The 17358-nt window shown below is 33.3% G+C and overlaps 1 protein-coding gene across 1 annotated transcript in view; it reads left to right on the top strand.

Moving 5' to 3' along the window:
* Window positions 1-17358, top strand: part of LOC143235124 (low-density lipoprotein receptor-related protein 2-like) — a 167841-nt gene that overhangs the window by 56907 nt on the left and 93576 nt on the right. The window contains 2 exon segments of the mRNA XM_076472960.1: window positions 8474-8593; window positions 14515-14649. Of these exon segments, the coding sequence (XP_076329075.1) occupies window positions 8474-8593; window positions 14515-14649 (255 nt within the window).

Below are 17358 nucleotides of genomic sequence, written 5' to 3'. Positions count from 1 at the left end.
TCCCGTCAAGCTAAGTGTGTCTGTGTATCAACATAAAAGTAATTTGTGCCTCATGAACCTGGACTGTTGATAAAATATTCAATTCCAGATCAGATAGAAGAATGAACACTGTTTTTGATTTTGTAAAATTTGTGTATACAAATAATTATTTGTAATAACTATCAGTAATAACGGTTATTATAAACCTTTTTTTGTATGTTAAAATATATTTGTGTTAAGATATAAAATTTGTATGTATCAATCTTGTTGGAAAATATAAATTCAATACATATCGACAACAATTAACTTCTGAATTAAACTTTTTGGTATGTACTTAACTCGGAGACTCGGCCGAGATAAATTACAATAAGTAACAACACACACGCACTAGCTTAATGATATTCTAACTTGTACCCTTTAAATACTATTAACAACATAGTTTTGTATAAAAAATACGTAGTTTTATTATAGAAAACATCAATTAGTAAAATGAGTAGCGTAGAATACGACGTTCTTTTGGGAACATAGTTTTTTGGTTTTTAAGATCAAATTATGTTTGAGGATAGGGAAGTGGAGTGGACTGTTCTAAAGTTCACTTTTTAATAAGAAGTATCAACATTATTATTTGTTATGAGCCTAAAGTCCAAAACATTATCTGAGGCTGATGTAAATGTTTGAGTATCTTTGTATTGGGTTGAGGAATAATTCGTGAGTGTTTTTTCAAGTTAACAAAATATATTCATAAATGAAACGCTTTCGCAAAATATTTCATGTCATTTGGTAGATAATTTTTTGCTCTAATAGATGGTGTGTTTGATTTTCATATGTCTGTAATTTTTGCTTTCATTTTCAGCTCATTAAATGGAATGTCAAGTGGACAAAATGGAGCATTTTCGACACCATCTGCTTTTCGCATTTAATTTCTTGCAATTTCGTTTCAAACAATGCATACTATATACCTAGGTATTACATGAAATAAAGTATCATAATAAATGTTTTGGGTCTAATGTGTTCATGCATTGAAGTATTGTATAGTCTTGCATGTAATGCTTGAATGAAATTATTTAAAAACGCTCACGAATTATTCCTCAACCTAATACATAGGAACTTTGCTGTTTATAGTCGGTGACTAAGCGTAAGTAATGCTATACGATTATTTTGCTTGTTTCATGTTTATATCTCCACCCTACGCACAGTGAAATAATATTCCAACAAACTAAGCGTGTAAGGTTTGTCTTCACCCTATCTTTCGGTTCTGATTTTTTAATATATTGTACACATACGTTCAGTACAAACTTTTAACTACTTGATGTGCATGTATTCGGATATCATTTGAACTGTGCTTTAGAACAAATTCCACAACCCGAACAATACCTAGCAAATCAAGCTACGTACAGAATAAACCGATATTAACACATTATTCGTACTTTAAATTTTGTAAATATTCAATTTCAGGTACCCTCTCGTGTACATCCAGCTAATCAAGTTAACAGTTTGAACTCTATATTCAACTGTAGTCAAGTGAATTCAGCCCTTCTCGTGCATATTTGAATGAACGGTCTGAAGCAGTCTCCTGTGTATGCTTAACCAACTACAGACATTAAAAAAACAACAATAAAGCCAAATATTTACAATTCGTCATTGAATTACACCGGTTTAAGGGGTTACATCCTTCTTCAGTGACTGGACGCGGATAGGTCAAAAGCGTAGGATTAGGCTTAATTTTTATATAGGAATTTCAAGAATCACTCCGAGTAAAAGACATATCAAAACGTCATACTTAAGAGATTCTTTATTTTAAATAACGGGGTGGATATATAATAAAACCCTGTTTTACCTTTACATATTTCAAGCTAATTTGATGCCGGCAGTATCACTTTTATAAAACAATGGCTCTGTCTCACCTAGGCAAGTTCGTTTCCCCTCGGTGGACTTAGCAGATAGTCCGATGTGGCTTTGTTATAAGAAAACACGCACACCTAGGCAAAATCGCAGAATATTCGAATGATCGCTCGTTGCCTGATTGTGTCACAATTATCGGTACCACGATATTTACTAAGGTTTACTTGTGAGATAGCATGTTAGCTTCACTCTCAAAGTCAGTTTATTAAATAAAACCTCGCAGGATAGACTTGTAAAGAACGCGAAAGGAAAACAAAAATTGGATTTTGTTCGTTCTATTGTTTTTCAACCGAAACCGTTTTTTAACTTGCATTTTATAAGATTGATATTTTGAATTTTTACGAAGCTATAAATTAGGCATATGGCTCACACCTTACGCTAGCGGGTTGGCAAGTGCTTGAAAAAACATTTGTTAAACATCGAGTGTGTCAATAACACGCATTAGGAGAGTATCTGTGCGGCTCTTCCGTTTGGCACGAACATCTCTTAGAAACGATGCCGTATCTAAACTGGACAAGATGGAATATAACCTATTGCGTAAAGAATGTTCTACTGGAGGGATACAAGAGCTAAATTGCGTAGGACGTAATTTTCGATTATCGGGATGATTTCCTACACGAAATAGAACTTTAAGTTTGCTTGCAAGCAAACGTCATAAGCCTATGGTAATTGTCATTTTCACAATTTTTGCAGTCGATCGGCTCCTATCAGACAGTCTATTTTTCCATAACTCGTTATGTGCGTGGAAGAGATAGTGACTGAGACGTTTTTAGCTTTCCTAGTAATATTATTCCGTAGGTAATGCTACATCAGACCATCAAAATCACATTTTTTAATAAGAGAATTTACGTACTTTATTTTGTCACACAATGTCTACTCACGAGTACTACAATAGTTCTTTACCGATTGATAGATACTTGACTTGTAACAGTAACGCTGTTTATTTGTTTGGAGTTGAGAACGAAGCTCATCACGGATATATAAACCCGGTTTTTAGCGTTGCAAGTCCACAGACATGCTATTGTGCGGCTGGGGGCAGCAATGCTATTACTATCAATTCTATGGTTTAAAAATATTTTGTCATTAGTCAATGGCCCTTATATATTCGTATGAATATATAATCAGTTGAAATGTTATTAATTCTTTAAACTCTCATTTGTAAATGACTTCGTTTATAATTACAATAATTACTTATAGCAGTAAGGTAGGCACTATCTTTATCTCGCAGCCGGCATTATATTGCGAAAGGCCTCATCGGCAGTAGGTGTGGCATTGACATATTCGTTGCTTTCATTCATGTGTTTTTGGAACACTTTGTAAATAAGCTTGGAATCAGGCTGGAAGCGGCCAGTTCAAAATGTACCGAACATGGAGATTTAGACATTTCAATCTTCTAAGTGTAAAGGCACGTTTTCGAGTAGAGGCTTGTTCGATTGATTGGAGTCTATTTTTTAATATTAATAGTTTAGAAACATAACCTTTGTATTGCCCCTTTATTTTCCCGAACTACGATTGCATGTTTCAACGCCTGAAGCTATATAAAAGTTTGTAGTGAAGAAACATCACCACTTATATCGATCTATTTGTTCTTTTTACATAGTAAACTTCCTATACTGGAGAGATTTTGTCATGTTTGTTATTGATAAATAAGAAATATAATGTATTTTATTTTCAAATAACTTGTGGTTTTATGAACAAGTAGCCCAACAGTTCTTAATATTTTTTGGCGATACACTACAGTTCCGACCCCAATTTTTCTTTTTTAGATATTATGTTAGTGGTAAATAATCATAACATGTTTCATGAGTTACAATTTAATGTGGTTAAACATGTATTCTAAACAGCAAATTCAACCAGTACGGGACTGGAAAGTCTGGGAACTGCATTAATTAAAACAGGCGTCAAAAAATGACAAATTACAGCTTGAAATCGTCAAATTCAATTTTTATCATCTATAATTTTACGAACTTTTGACTTCTAAGGATGGAGACGTCTGGTGTTGTTTCTGTGGAAGCTTGTCAAGGTCGAAAAAGTTGCTTAAAAACACACACACCTATTTATTATTGTGTAATGAAATAAAAGAAAATAATAGAATTGCGCAAAGAATAGAATTGACCTGTCTGTTGTGGTTGTCATCTTTAAACAAGTACGTTAGCGAGTTTACTTGCGCATTTGCAATGTTAACTTTCAGATAAGAAAAAATGATATAATTTTGTAAGATTGCTTGTTGTTAAGCGCAAAGCTACACAGAGATGTCTAACTGTGCTCTGTCCACCGCGGGTATTTAAACCCAATCGGGGGGGGGGGCAACTATGCAAATAACGGCAAATTGATAAGTCAGTGATGGCCGACTGAGAGAAGTGTTCATTATCAGATGGGAGTAAATTAATAAAATAGTTTATTGTATTCCTTTGGGAACAATAGTAAGTATATTCAAACAATGCCAGAGGAATCTATCCTGTATTGTTTTAATTGAACATTGCATGTAATTATCATAAAGCCCTAACACATTACAGGTATACCTATTTCCATGTACGGAGTCATTCCAAGTTGGCTGAACGAACAGCTTTCTCACCATTAAAAAAAAAAAGGAGGGGGACATTGTCGCAGTGATTACTTTGAAATATTCAAAACAACACCTGCAAAAAAGTCGAATATCATTAATGTTCTATTCAGATACGAATTAGCATGAACAACCTTCCACAGCTAAGAACATGGATGTTTGCTGCTGTATAGTTACTACCCTTCCTTCAACAAAGATAGGTCGTAACCATTTTCGAAGGTGATTGGACTTTTGGTACGTGATCACGAGCCCACGATAAGACTACACAATCAAAGCACCCTGAGGCGAAGCGTTTTGTCTGGCTTGTAGACTTGACTAAAGTGATGCAGTTTCAAGTACGTCTCTGAGATCGTGGTGGTAATTTTAATATCATTACAGAAAATTGCACGAAGAGGAAAGTGTTCTGGAAAAACCAGTATAAAGAAGGAATGATATTATATTAACTTTTGCTGTGAATTGTATGCAGATATAACCTGAAACAATATTACTAGAGTGCAGGTAGGTTAATCTCAAGATTAAGGCATAAAGGAACAAGAAAACAAACTACTTACTGATATAAAGTAATTTGTATCCCTTTTCAACTTCTACAATTTAAACCACGCCTGTGTATGTTTCAGTGCGAACTGCAGATAAATGTTCAGATTTTTTAATGTTACACAAGAACATCATACATATAAAGTATTTAAATACATGGCTACGAGTTTCAGAAAAAATGAGTTTTAACTCCGATCATAAGATCGTAGCTGATTAAGATGATCTGCGACGTTGGCTGAGTTTTTTCGTTTGCATGTAGCAAAGCCACATCCGGCTATCTGCTGAGTCCAACGAGGAGAATCGAACCTCTGAATTTTCTTCGTTTGTAATGGCTGATAGAAACGTGTCACGTTTGCTGAGAGAGAGTTTTTCTTTGTAACTGATCATAAATACTACACAGTACACTACTTGTGTTATGCCATCCCGAATACTGAAATCCATTGTTCAGTGTTATAATGTGTTGCTGAACCATCAGGGACTGGGAAGCGGTGCTAAAAGAGAGGTGAAAAAGATAAGGTATCTTGGCTCTGATAACAACCACATTTTATTTATTCGCAGTTTCGTGTAATTCAATACAAAGATTAACAGAATATGCTTATTAGGGTTCCAGGGTCAGGAGATATATTTGAGCTTCGTCTCTTAGGAAAGCGTAAATATCGGGTCCAGAAATTTAAAACAATTTAAATATTAAGTTCTATGATATTCGTGTAAGAGCCCTTAGAAGTTGTTACGGATGGTTTAAACGAAAATAAGATATTTTTGACTTGTTGAAATACCAGATTGCGTTTCCTTGGTACTTGAGAATGGTCGAAACGTCGTACTTTTTTCTTCCTTACTGAAAAAGCTGTAACTTGCAAAATAGTGTATTCCAACAATCCCTAACTTTTAGAACAGAAACTTATTGGTACTTGCAAAAAATTTTCATTAAATACAAATTTTAAAATGTCCAATTTGAATTGCATATCAAACAGAACTTGGTGTTCAAATATTAATCATAATCTGATGTTAATACAGTGGAACCCCTCTAAGCGGCCACCCCCTTGAAAGCGGTCATTCAATCACAGTTCCTTACTGTGTTTACATAATCCTTAATTATGTACAGTGGAACCCTTCTAATCAGGCCAATTTATCTCAGTCCCGAAGGTGGCTGCTTTAGAGGGGTTCCACTGTACTGTGTGTGTGTAAAATTTCGTGAAAGAACTAGTTTAAAAAAAGTGACATAAGTAAATAACTTGTTTCATTACTGCGATGGACTTCGCTAAAGTTTGTCATATTATACTCCGAGACTGTCTTACCATTTCTGTGGAACATTATAACATACATATTTGTTTCGTAGTTATTATTCATACACGTACAGTCAGTTTATGGATAACGTTCTTTCCAAATCATATCTCGCCTACTTTACTGTATTACCAGTTAAAGAGTTAATGTTACTTTTGTACATGTAATATTTTATTTTTTATATCGTATTTTATACCCATAAATGTTAAATGTGTTGAACCTCTGTTTTTGTTAGGAAACTGTAAAAATGTATAATGTTTAGACGTGTGTATTCTAAACCACGGTTTTTCCCATTAGTACTTGACGAAACAGTTCCAGCTGGCTTTTGTCCAAGGGTTTATTAAATATATTTGCTTTTATGCACTTGACAAAAAGTGTAGCAGCTTGTGTTTCCAATAACGGTACTTGGTAAGAAAGATAATACTCAAAATAACAAAATAAAATACAATCGGGGGGAAGAAAGTTGGTGACGAAGTAATGTAGTAGAAGAAGGTTCATGTTCGTGGAGATTGACGTTTGGAACAGAAATGATAATACGCTTGTTCTCAGTCGGTTGTTTCTTTTATCTCAGAGCTACACATTAGGGTGTCTTCGTTCTTCCCACACGGGGAATCAAACCTCGAAATTGGGGTTTTGTAAGTTACTAACCTATCGCTGACCCACTGCGGAACTTTTAGTCACAGACCATGAGCATGATAACAATTTTTGAGAAACGTTATAGTGACATTAATCGTCGTCGTTCTGAAGAAAAAATTAACGCATGTCGTGACTTGTGTAAGTAGGCTTACTGAAAGTGATAGCCAAGGTTCTAAATGTCGTAGTATATGATTATGGTTATCACGTTATTTAAACGGAAATTGTATTTGATGTTGTTACGTAGATGGATTCTTCTAACCTAATTAAATTACATGTTCGAACGCTTTTAAAGTTTTGTACTGTTGCATATTTAAGTTCCTTTTTTAAAAAATAATCTTTATATGTGTTTTAGTACGTAACTTAGCAAATTACAACTGTTCTGAAGTATCGTGTATATAGTGTAAAACAATTATAAAATGATTAATTCTCAATAAAACATATAATCGCTCTAGAACTTGTGGGATACGCGCTGACAGACACTACAGTTACCATTAGGGAATGATTAATGTCAAATATCAGTATCAACGATTTCAATAGTTGTTAAATTTTACAAAAAATAAACGAAGAAACGTGTATTTCGTGTTATGCAGGCCAGTGTCGTTGTGGTGACAAAAAAAAATGAATTGTCAGCTTTTTAAAAATAATCGTTTCAAAGGTCATAAATTGATTGCAAAAACACACTAAAAGTGTCAGTATCTCTTCAAAAAAGGTAACATGTACGAATAGATGTAAACACTAACACTTTCTTAAAAGTAAATAAAAAAACAACTTAAAATGTTACTTTTAAGGTGCCCGGCATGGCCAGGTGGTTAAGGCACTCGACTCGTAATCTGAGGGTCGTGGTTTCGAATCCCCGTCGCACCAAACATGCTCGCCCTTTCACGTGGGGGTCATTATAATGATACGGTCAATCCCACTATTTGTTAGTAAATAAAACAAACAGCCCAAGAGTTGTCAGTGGGTGGTGGTGATTAGCTGCCTTCTCTCTAGCCTTACACTGTTAAATTAGGGACGACTGGCGCAGATAACCCTCGTGTAGTGTTGCATGAAATTCAAACCAAACCAATTCTTTCAAGTAGATGTCACTAATCTTAGGTTGCTTTTAATCGTACGTTTTTGATTACCCACTTGTCAAGAGACCTAGCTAGTTTTAACTCGCTTTCAATGACAGTTTCAATAAAAACATTTTCGAGAAGTTCTGATGTTCCACCCTATAATAGTAGAACTTTAGTTTCCCAGTACACAGTTTCTGTAGATAAGTATGTAATTATGCAATTTTTTTGTTAAGACTGAAAGATGTATATCATCATTGATATCACAGTTCTTTCAAAAGAGATTATTTCGCCTTTATCATTATTAACTTTATTGTGTATTGACATTTATGATGTGTTAATGTGCGTTCAGTTTTCGAATAAACAACGAGTTTGTATGCAGTTCACTTACCGGAAATATATCGTAACAAAACATAACTGCTATTATTTTGTTACTGACAACATTGAAACCACAAAAGAAAACCATAGTTTGGATAATAGTACTATAGTTTCATGTTGATATATTTTTCTTGTGTATATTTTACAGAAGAGGTGACTTGCTCACCAGACAGCTTCCGTTGCAGCAACGGTCACTGTATACCTCGAAGATGGGTTTGTGATTACCAGAAAGACTGCGAGGACGAAGACGACGAACACCAGTCATGTCGTAAGTGTTGTTTTGTTTTACTGGGTAGTGAAACAAGTTATAGTAAAACAACACACGCACACTTTTATATATTGAATGTTAAAACTTTAAATGAACAATAACCGGTTTAACTTGTGTTTAAAGTTTCTCGATGTTGTTATTTACAGTTGGATGATAAAAATAACTGCTGCTAAGTAACCCGAATGCGCAAGTTCTGTTGTAAATGTAACAGTTACACAGAGGTGGTTAGTCGCGCATTATCAAATGAGTTTGTACCTGAAGAAGGGTTCACTTTTCGAAAGCTGTCGGTTTATAGGGTTTTTATCGTGTGTTATAAATAAAATATGTAGTTAATCGTATGGGTAACAAAGATATCGAAATTAAAAAATAGGTTAAACAGTCGCCAAAACTTTAAAACATGGCAGTTGCTTAACCTATTATTCATGTATTAATAAGCGAACGAGATGTATTTAATCATTATTATTACTAGCCGATTAGGCCCGGCATGGCCAGGTGGTTAAGGCACTCGACTCGTAATATGATAGTCACGGGTTCGAATCCCGTCACACTAAACATGCTCGCCCTTTCACCGTGGGTGCGTTATAATGTGATTATCAAACCCACTATTCGTTGGTAAAAGAGTAGCCCAAGAGTTGGCGGTTGGTGTTGATGACTAGCTGCCCTCCCTCTAGTCTTACACTACTAAATTAGGGACGGCTAGTGCAGATAGCCCTCGTGTAGCTTTGCGCGAAATTAAAAAAAACAAACTAGCCGATTATCTGTGGCGCCAGTGCATTAGAACTGCGTGTAACCTATTTGAAGTAAAAATATATTCTCAAGACGGCTGGTATCGGTATTAAAACATTTTTTTAATTAAAGTTTTAATACTACACCAGCCGTCTTGAGGATACGTATTCATGACGTCATATCTACACCCCGAGAATGGAGAAAATAAAGTTCACCGAGATGGGAAACGGAGGTGAGACGGGGAAATCGTGACCCCTTTTACAAATTTACATGCACGCAGAAGAAAAATTTCGCGAAGTTGGGGGTTGCATATCGCGTATTAAAAGTTTTTCTAGTATCATATAAGCAAGAGTTCCATTATAATATGAAAATAAATACAACCATAGCGTAGCTTGTATCTCAAATCCTATTTATTAAATTCTCTCAATATTTCAAATATCAAATATTCGTCATTTCTGATATTACTTAAATTACGATTTAAACTTTTGTTTTTAATGATTTAGTTAGTAGTTTGGTGCAAGTAATCGGCTAATTTTGTAGAATTTCTTTGCGACTCCGTTTTATAATTTAATATCGTTATAAGATTTTATAGTGGAAAGGTTTTTTAAAAAGTAGTTAAGACTGCTACGTTTTAGCACATAGGAATGGGGCCATCTTTGGTTTCTGTATGATTAAAAGTAATTACAAACTCAAAGTGTAACATTTCATCCCGGCAATGCACGTTTTCGATTATAAATATTTTTAATATAGGTGGCAATAATTATTTACAAAAAAATATAAAAACAAAATACAAAGGGTAATGTTTATATTATACTTCATTTAGTGTACAAAAACATGCATGACTGTTAAAGGCATTCCTGTCTATTTGTTTGAATTTCGCGCAAAGCTACACGAGGGCAATCTGTGCTAGCCGTCCCTAATTTAACAGTGTAAAACAAGAGGAAAAGTAGCTGGTCATTACCACCTACCGCCAACTCTTGGGCCACTCTTCTAGAAACGAATAGTGGGATTGACCGTGACATTGTAACGCGCGCACGGCTGAAATGGCGAGAATGTGTGGTGTGACGGGAATTCGAACTAGCGAACCTCAGATTGGGATTCGAGTGCCCTTAATCACTTTGCCCTGCCGGGACCCTGTCTATTTCAAGTTTAAAGACTGGCTAACGAATTAGATATTTCTGTCCACATTGGATATCAATTTGGCAGTAAGCTATGTCGTTGAACTGAAAGCAAAACGTTTTTGTTAGGCCAAATAGTACTACTAATTTTAAAGAGGTTGTGGTAATTCTTCGTTTAAAAACATTGATATTATATTTAGTAAGTTACTTGAATGCTCCTTCTGGATAAATTTGGATATACAGATTTATATATCAAAGCTTGTCATTTTAGTTTCAATGACTGAGTTTCTTCGATGACTTAAAAAGATAAAACACGTTTTTATTTGTTTCCAAAGGCTTTTTATTGTTAAGAAAGATGCGATTGTACTTATAATGGCCACTTGTTCCATTTTTGAAACAAATTTTTAATAATGTTTTATTCACCATTAGCAAACCACACAGGTTAGTTGTAATGTTTTTCCATTATCACACTGTTGGTTTAGTTTTTACTATTTTTGCTTCATGCCACATATAAACTTCTGATCGTTCTCTTCTTAGCGCCATTGCTAAATCTTTGATTTTATTTGTTTGATCGTGGTTTTGTGAATTGTGTTTTAAATTTGAGAAAATTTGGAAGGAGTTCTTTACTGCGGTTTTCATTTAAAGTGTAAACTATGAAATGTTTTGCTCTCTTTAAATATTTTTATAAGATGTAGAATACTTTCTTCTGTCTCACCATATCAAGATGTAAGGCCTAGAGCTAGTTTCAGTTTAACAATAAAAGACAACGAATAAGAGCGACAAACAAAGCGTACCTTCTTCATTTTTGTGACATGTGAGCGATTTTATTGAAATACCGGAAACTGGAAGGGAACGAATACAAGGATCAAAGAACGTTTGTTCGTCCTATGTTTTCAATAGTTAACAGAAACGAAACCCTTCATGTGAGAAAATAACATTGAAATTCTACGAAATAAAATCGTAGGGGTACAAGAAAAGTCACGGAAGCCATATTGATCAAAATATTAAAACTTTCTTTGAACAACTATCCCAAAATCCCTCTCTTACTAAACATAATCAGCAGTTACGTAGTACAATTTTAATTTTGTTTCGTACTTCTAAATTTTGCAAAAGTAATTATCGGCATCTGTATTAAATTTATTCACACTTTCACTGTCCAGAATAACGTTACCCTTTGAATTCGCAGTTATCAATCATGAATTGCCCAAAGATGGCCTGCGCCTATTGGCTTAAACGTCGCAGTCTTAATTGCTAAAAACCATTTACCTCAGTAACACTGTTCACGATAGTAAATTTAATACATCAGTTTTTAAATATTTGAACAATTTAAATAGTATGAAGATATTCAGTTTTTTTTTTAATTGTTCGTTCATTGGGAAAGTTTGAATTGTTTTAATGTTACATAACCTGCAATTTTTCTACACTAATCTTAATATTTCAAGGCCTATTGCAGAACTCGTGAATATTGATATTCTATGACAATATTAGAACTAATAAAATCTTAAAATATCATGATTTTTAAAAGAAAAAGCAATGCATCGTTCTAGACAAGTCTGAGTAATTTGATCTCTGAATATAAACAAGTAAAACAAGGATTTGAATAATAAGAAAGAAGCTGTTCATAAGTTGATGGTAGAAAGATAACTTTGGTGATCTTTCTCCAGGTTCAGTAATTTAATGTTTATAATCAGTTGTACTGGAAATTAGGAAGACGTGTGGGCCAAAGCTTAGGAAAGGGCAAGGCTGACTTCCTCTCGGTGGTTTACCCAAGATTTATCGTATGATATTCTATTTCACATAGCCTATATTTAATCGGATAAAGTTAAGTTATAAAACAATGACATTCTTACTTACACAGTTTCATCAGAAGTAAGGTTCCCTTGAATTGTTTAGTACAAAACAGTTGACCATGACCTTTGTATTGAAACACGTATTTCGTTCATTTATTATTTATTGACAGAATAAGAAGTCTATTTAAACCTGCTTTCTTCGTTGAACTCGTTAGATAACGTTTGATTACTTGGAGGAGCATTGAGTTGTTTTGCTTTGGCAAGAATTATAAGAAATAGCAAGCACACTGTACGCGCATCTGTCTACAATGTATAGTGTAGCAAGTTCACAGAGCGGAAATTTCGTATTTAATTCGTACTTTTGAAGATGATACTAGTTTTGGTAGTGTTTTATATAACAGTTATAAGTCTCTGATAGGGATGTTCTTGCACTGTAAAGTTCACCACCTGCCAAGTAATAGAATGTGACGAAAATTATTGACTATTTTTCTTAGTCATTTAAAGAAATTTGTTTTAGCTGCGTTGATATTATATCCGAGGTTCGGAACAAAATGCAGTTACTTTCAGTCTCACTAAGTCGTTGGTCACATCTAACTCATCAGAATGTGCTATAAAAATAGAAAACGTTCGCTTGGCTTGAAACTTCTTTTCAGCACATTAAGTTGTGGCCATTTCGTGTAGTTCATCGGATTTACTTCTGAAATATGCTGTTTAACCATAAAAGTTCAATAGCAATCGAAATGCTTTATTCCCAGCATGTTTGATTAGAGCAGGCGAGATACTACAACAAGTACACTGTAAAAGTGTATTATTTACGTTTCAGTTACGATGAGAAACAACATTAAACAAACTGCATATGTTTGACTTAACTACAATTTCTGGTGATTTTTTTAGCACACTTAAACCTATAACGTAAAGCTAAGCTGCTAAACAATCACGTTTTGAACACCAGGTTTAGGTTCCACTAGTGATGAGACTAAAGCGAACCTTCTGATACTGTGACTGAAACAAATCACAAGCCTTTTTTATTTTTAATTTCCAATGCATGCTATACGTTGTTATTCAGCACTAAGACTAAAACAGTGCACTCTGTACATAATTTCTTTTACTTTCCTGAACATGATACAGTGACATCTCAGTAATTGTATCTTGTATTATAGGGTTCAAATAAGTAACAGGGTTTTTTTAGGTTTTGTTAGGATCATACTCACCTTAGAGTTCAACAATTGAGAAGGAATTTCTCAAACCAGCTTTCCTTCTAATGTTTTATGCGCATTTTATTACATCTAGTTCTATGAAATGCTTACAGTTCACATCTTTCTATATTTCTGTTCAAGTGTTGCTAATTTGAAAATAAAATGCCCAATCGTTATTACTATCTTGTTTTCGGAAAGTCAGTAGGGCTAGCAGTAACATTTATTTATTGTCTGTGAGAAACATAGTCAAGTACGTCGTAATATTACACGAGCTTTAGACATTTTCTGATAGAAACAAGCAATGAAACTTCTTTTGTTTCATCAATCCAATGTCATATGGGAATGCACCTGATAGTCGGTATGGATGGACCTGATTTAAAACGCTTTGTTTTCATTTGAAATCTCGGAAAAATTTATTTTATCAGATGAATACTTGCTATTAACTAAACTAGTAGAATAGTAACATTTAATTGTTGTATTCTTTTCTCAGTCTCTCTTCTTTTTCTTGAAACCACATTGAGGCATATTCTCAGCATTTCGTAAGCCTTGGCCTACATAATTCTTATACTATTTATAATCACCGGAAGAATTAGTTTATTCTTATTTTCAATTAACTGTGGCCTTGCAGTTTTTCTTCACGTTTCATCCCCCCCCCATTTTTTGCGGATAATCGTGATTTGTCATTGTTCATTAAAAAATCATAAGTAGTAACAAATGACCAAGCTAAACACTACAAAACACTGAGTGCATTACATGTATACAACATATCCGAGTTCGCGTTAATCCTTCCGGCTTGTTATGAATAACACTTTTTTTGTGACTCATTTTCTTGTTCAGACAAAAAAATATTTTCAGTCGAAATTGTTCCGAAAATTGTGTAAATAGTAATTTTTAACTGATAAACGAACTTCTCACGTTACTCTAATTTTATTTTAATTTTTTAATGTTTAATTTTTAGTGTCTTCGTAATGCTAATAATACCAACTGAATTTAGGATTATCAAATGTGCCCGGATTGCTATGCATTTGGTTGTATTTCTTCGAATGTTTTAAGTTTTACATGTTTTGAATTGTCATGTTCTTAAATTCTAGCTCCACCTCAGTGCAATGCTAACCAGTTTTCTTGTGGACAGTATGTGTTCAACCAGTCATACTGTATTCCAAAACATTGGCGCTGTGATAGGGTTGTGGACTGTGTAGATGGAACAGATGAAGGGGGAACATGCAGTAAGTATACCGTGATATTTTGAATCCAGTTTTTTTTATTTTTATTATTAATTAACACTTTAAATGTTTAATTGTTGTCTTTACTATCAATTTCTACTGGAGAGTAAACTATTATCTTTTTTTTGTTTTTGCATACAAAGAAATTTTTTAATCTGTACAAAGATGTGGCTGTTGTGGGTGATAAGGTACATCATATAGGTTTATAAATTTGAAAAGTTAATTTAAGATAGCACAAATACCAAAATACTTGGTATGCCAGTTTGGTTGGTTCAGGTAGTAGAAACACCTGTATCTGTTAGTATCTTAATCTTTGAACTACAGTGGGTTTATATGAACCGCACTGGCTGTTTTAAGTGCATCTGTTTAATTTAAACTTGCTTGTGAATCAATATTTTTATTTACAGAATTGCTAATCACACAAGATCAAACAAATGATATCAGTATTGCAATTAATTAAATTATCTATTTCACATAGTAAATGAGTAGTTTAACCACAAATGCAAACAATATTGTGATTTAACCATAGTGAAATGTATGAATCCAATCAGTAGTGAACAGTATAAAGCAAGTTGGTGATTTTGGGAGTGATGTAGACTCTAGATATAAAAGTTACATCAGTTTTTTGCCTGATTTATTACTGCTGTGCTCTAGATAAGGAAATTGGTTTGAAATTATGTTTTGGTAATAGCTGTGCAGATGAATACACCATTAGAAACAAGATTGTCTCATGCTAACAATTCTAAAGATATAGTTTGAGGTTAGTTTTACAGTATTGGCTGTATGGATGGACTCTGTCATTAACTTATTTCATGTTAAACATGGTGCTGAAATTAAATCCGTGTCATCATTCTGACACACTAGTGAATTTTAAAAAGTATATATTGAATTTAATATAAGTGGAAGTTTAAAAGTGAAATGTGAAATTTTTCTATTACATGTACAGCACTTGGTTCCAAACTGGTTGTGTGGCTTAATTCAGTATACAGTTATTCATATTGAGTTTTAAAAGCAAAAGTTCTCTGCAGACTGGATTTTAGATTCAAATTAGTCTTTTCAAAAAACATGTTTTGTTGTATTTTTATGGAACATAACCTTAGGATAAAGAAAACTACTTAAAGGGATGGCATCCAGGTGGTATGAAAATGCTTGCATGATTTATTGTCTATTATAATTACAGGTTAGTAATAATTGAAGTGGGTTAGTTAACTAGTTAAATTATTCTTGTCAATTATCTATATTAGCAAAATATTTGTAGTCAAATTAGTATCTTTATTGTAACAGTACTTCTTGAAATACAAAATTTTTGAATAATACATTTTTTACTTTAGTTAGAATTTATCTTCACTTAATACTTTTGATAAATCAACTTATAATTTTTTTCTATGGCATAAGATCAGACTCTTTTGAAATCTTTAAACATTTAATGTTGTTGTAATGGTTGGCAAAGTATATTCACATCTGCCTTTTGTTGCTATTCCATCATTTGTAAAGAAGTTGTAATGGCTTGTTTTGCAGCTCTCTGGTGCAAGCAGGCAGGCTAGTTGTTGTGAAGTGCATAATGCTTGTGTGCAGAAAGTGCTTATAATGTGTACTAACAAGCAGGATTATATCATGAGCTGTTACCTTAAACTTCTTTTACAAAATATTTGTGGAATTTTTAAGTGTTGGTAACGAACTTGAGCAAAAATTATAGAATTAAAAATGTTTTAACTTTCTCTGATTTAGGGAACATCATTTGTGAAACTTCAGCTTTGTAATAATTGTTCATTTGTATTTGTAATTTCATGTAAAAAGTAATATTGTATTTTAAATGGAGACCTCTTAAAATGTGTATTCTATTCCAAACATTTGCTACTGATATTGATTCTTTAAAAGCAATACATTTAGACCAATTACCCAAATATTTGGAACTTTACCACAACAAATACATAACTATACTTAATCTTCAATGAATAATTAATGAATAAGATTTTGAACAAGGTGGTCTAGGATAATGATGCAAGCAGTGCTTCTGTTATGTAAAAGTTCTTTTAATTGGCTAGACTACATCAACATTGTGTTATTACTAAGTGGATACAAGTCAAAATAGCATTGGCTGAGCATAGTCTCATTATAGGACATGCAAACATTCCAGATCATGTCAACCAACAAAAGCCAGTTCTTTATAAACATGTACTTCTTCAAGTTTTTTTGTTGTTGTAGCTGTCTTGTTTACTAGAGAAGGAGCAAACTTAACTAGAATGTAACCCAATGTAGAACAATTGCAGCAAAAATTGTTGATGAATTAAGTTTTGTAAATTCTACAAATATATTTGTAAAAAATTCTATATATATATATCTTCAGCCAGTTTTTGGTGTATGAATTCTGCATTTTTAATATGTATCTGTAATGTAACACTTGTTTCCAAACGTAATAAATTTTCATTTACAGAAGTTAATACAGACCTTTTAGACAATGGCTAAGATGAATTTGCACAATTTTACTTCCATACATTGAAAACTTTGAAAGATTGTTCAAAAGGAAAGAGTGAAAGCATTCAGAGAAAGTAACTGGTAATTATGTGCTTGCAAAATAATGAAGTATCTGAAAGATAAAAATACAGGAAGAAAGAAAGATAATTAAGTTCCTTCAATTAATTTGGAGGTAGTTTACATTAAAAAAAACTGAGTACAAGGTGATTTTTGTAATGCATGGATAAGCATCCATTT

The sequence above is a fragment of the Tachypleus tridentatus genome, chromosome 12, assembly GCF_004210375.1.
Source record: "Tachypleus tridentatus isolate NWPU-2018 chromosome 12, ASM421037v1, whole genome shotgun sequence".
NCBI lineage: Eukaryota > Metazoa > Arthropoda > Merostomata > Xiphosura > Limulidae > Tachypleus > Tachypleus tridentatus.
This window is presented reverse-complemented; position numbering and strand designations above follow the sequence as displayed.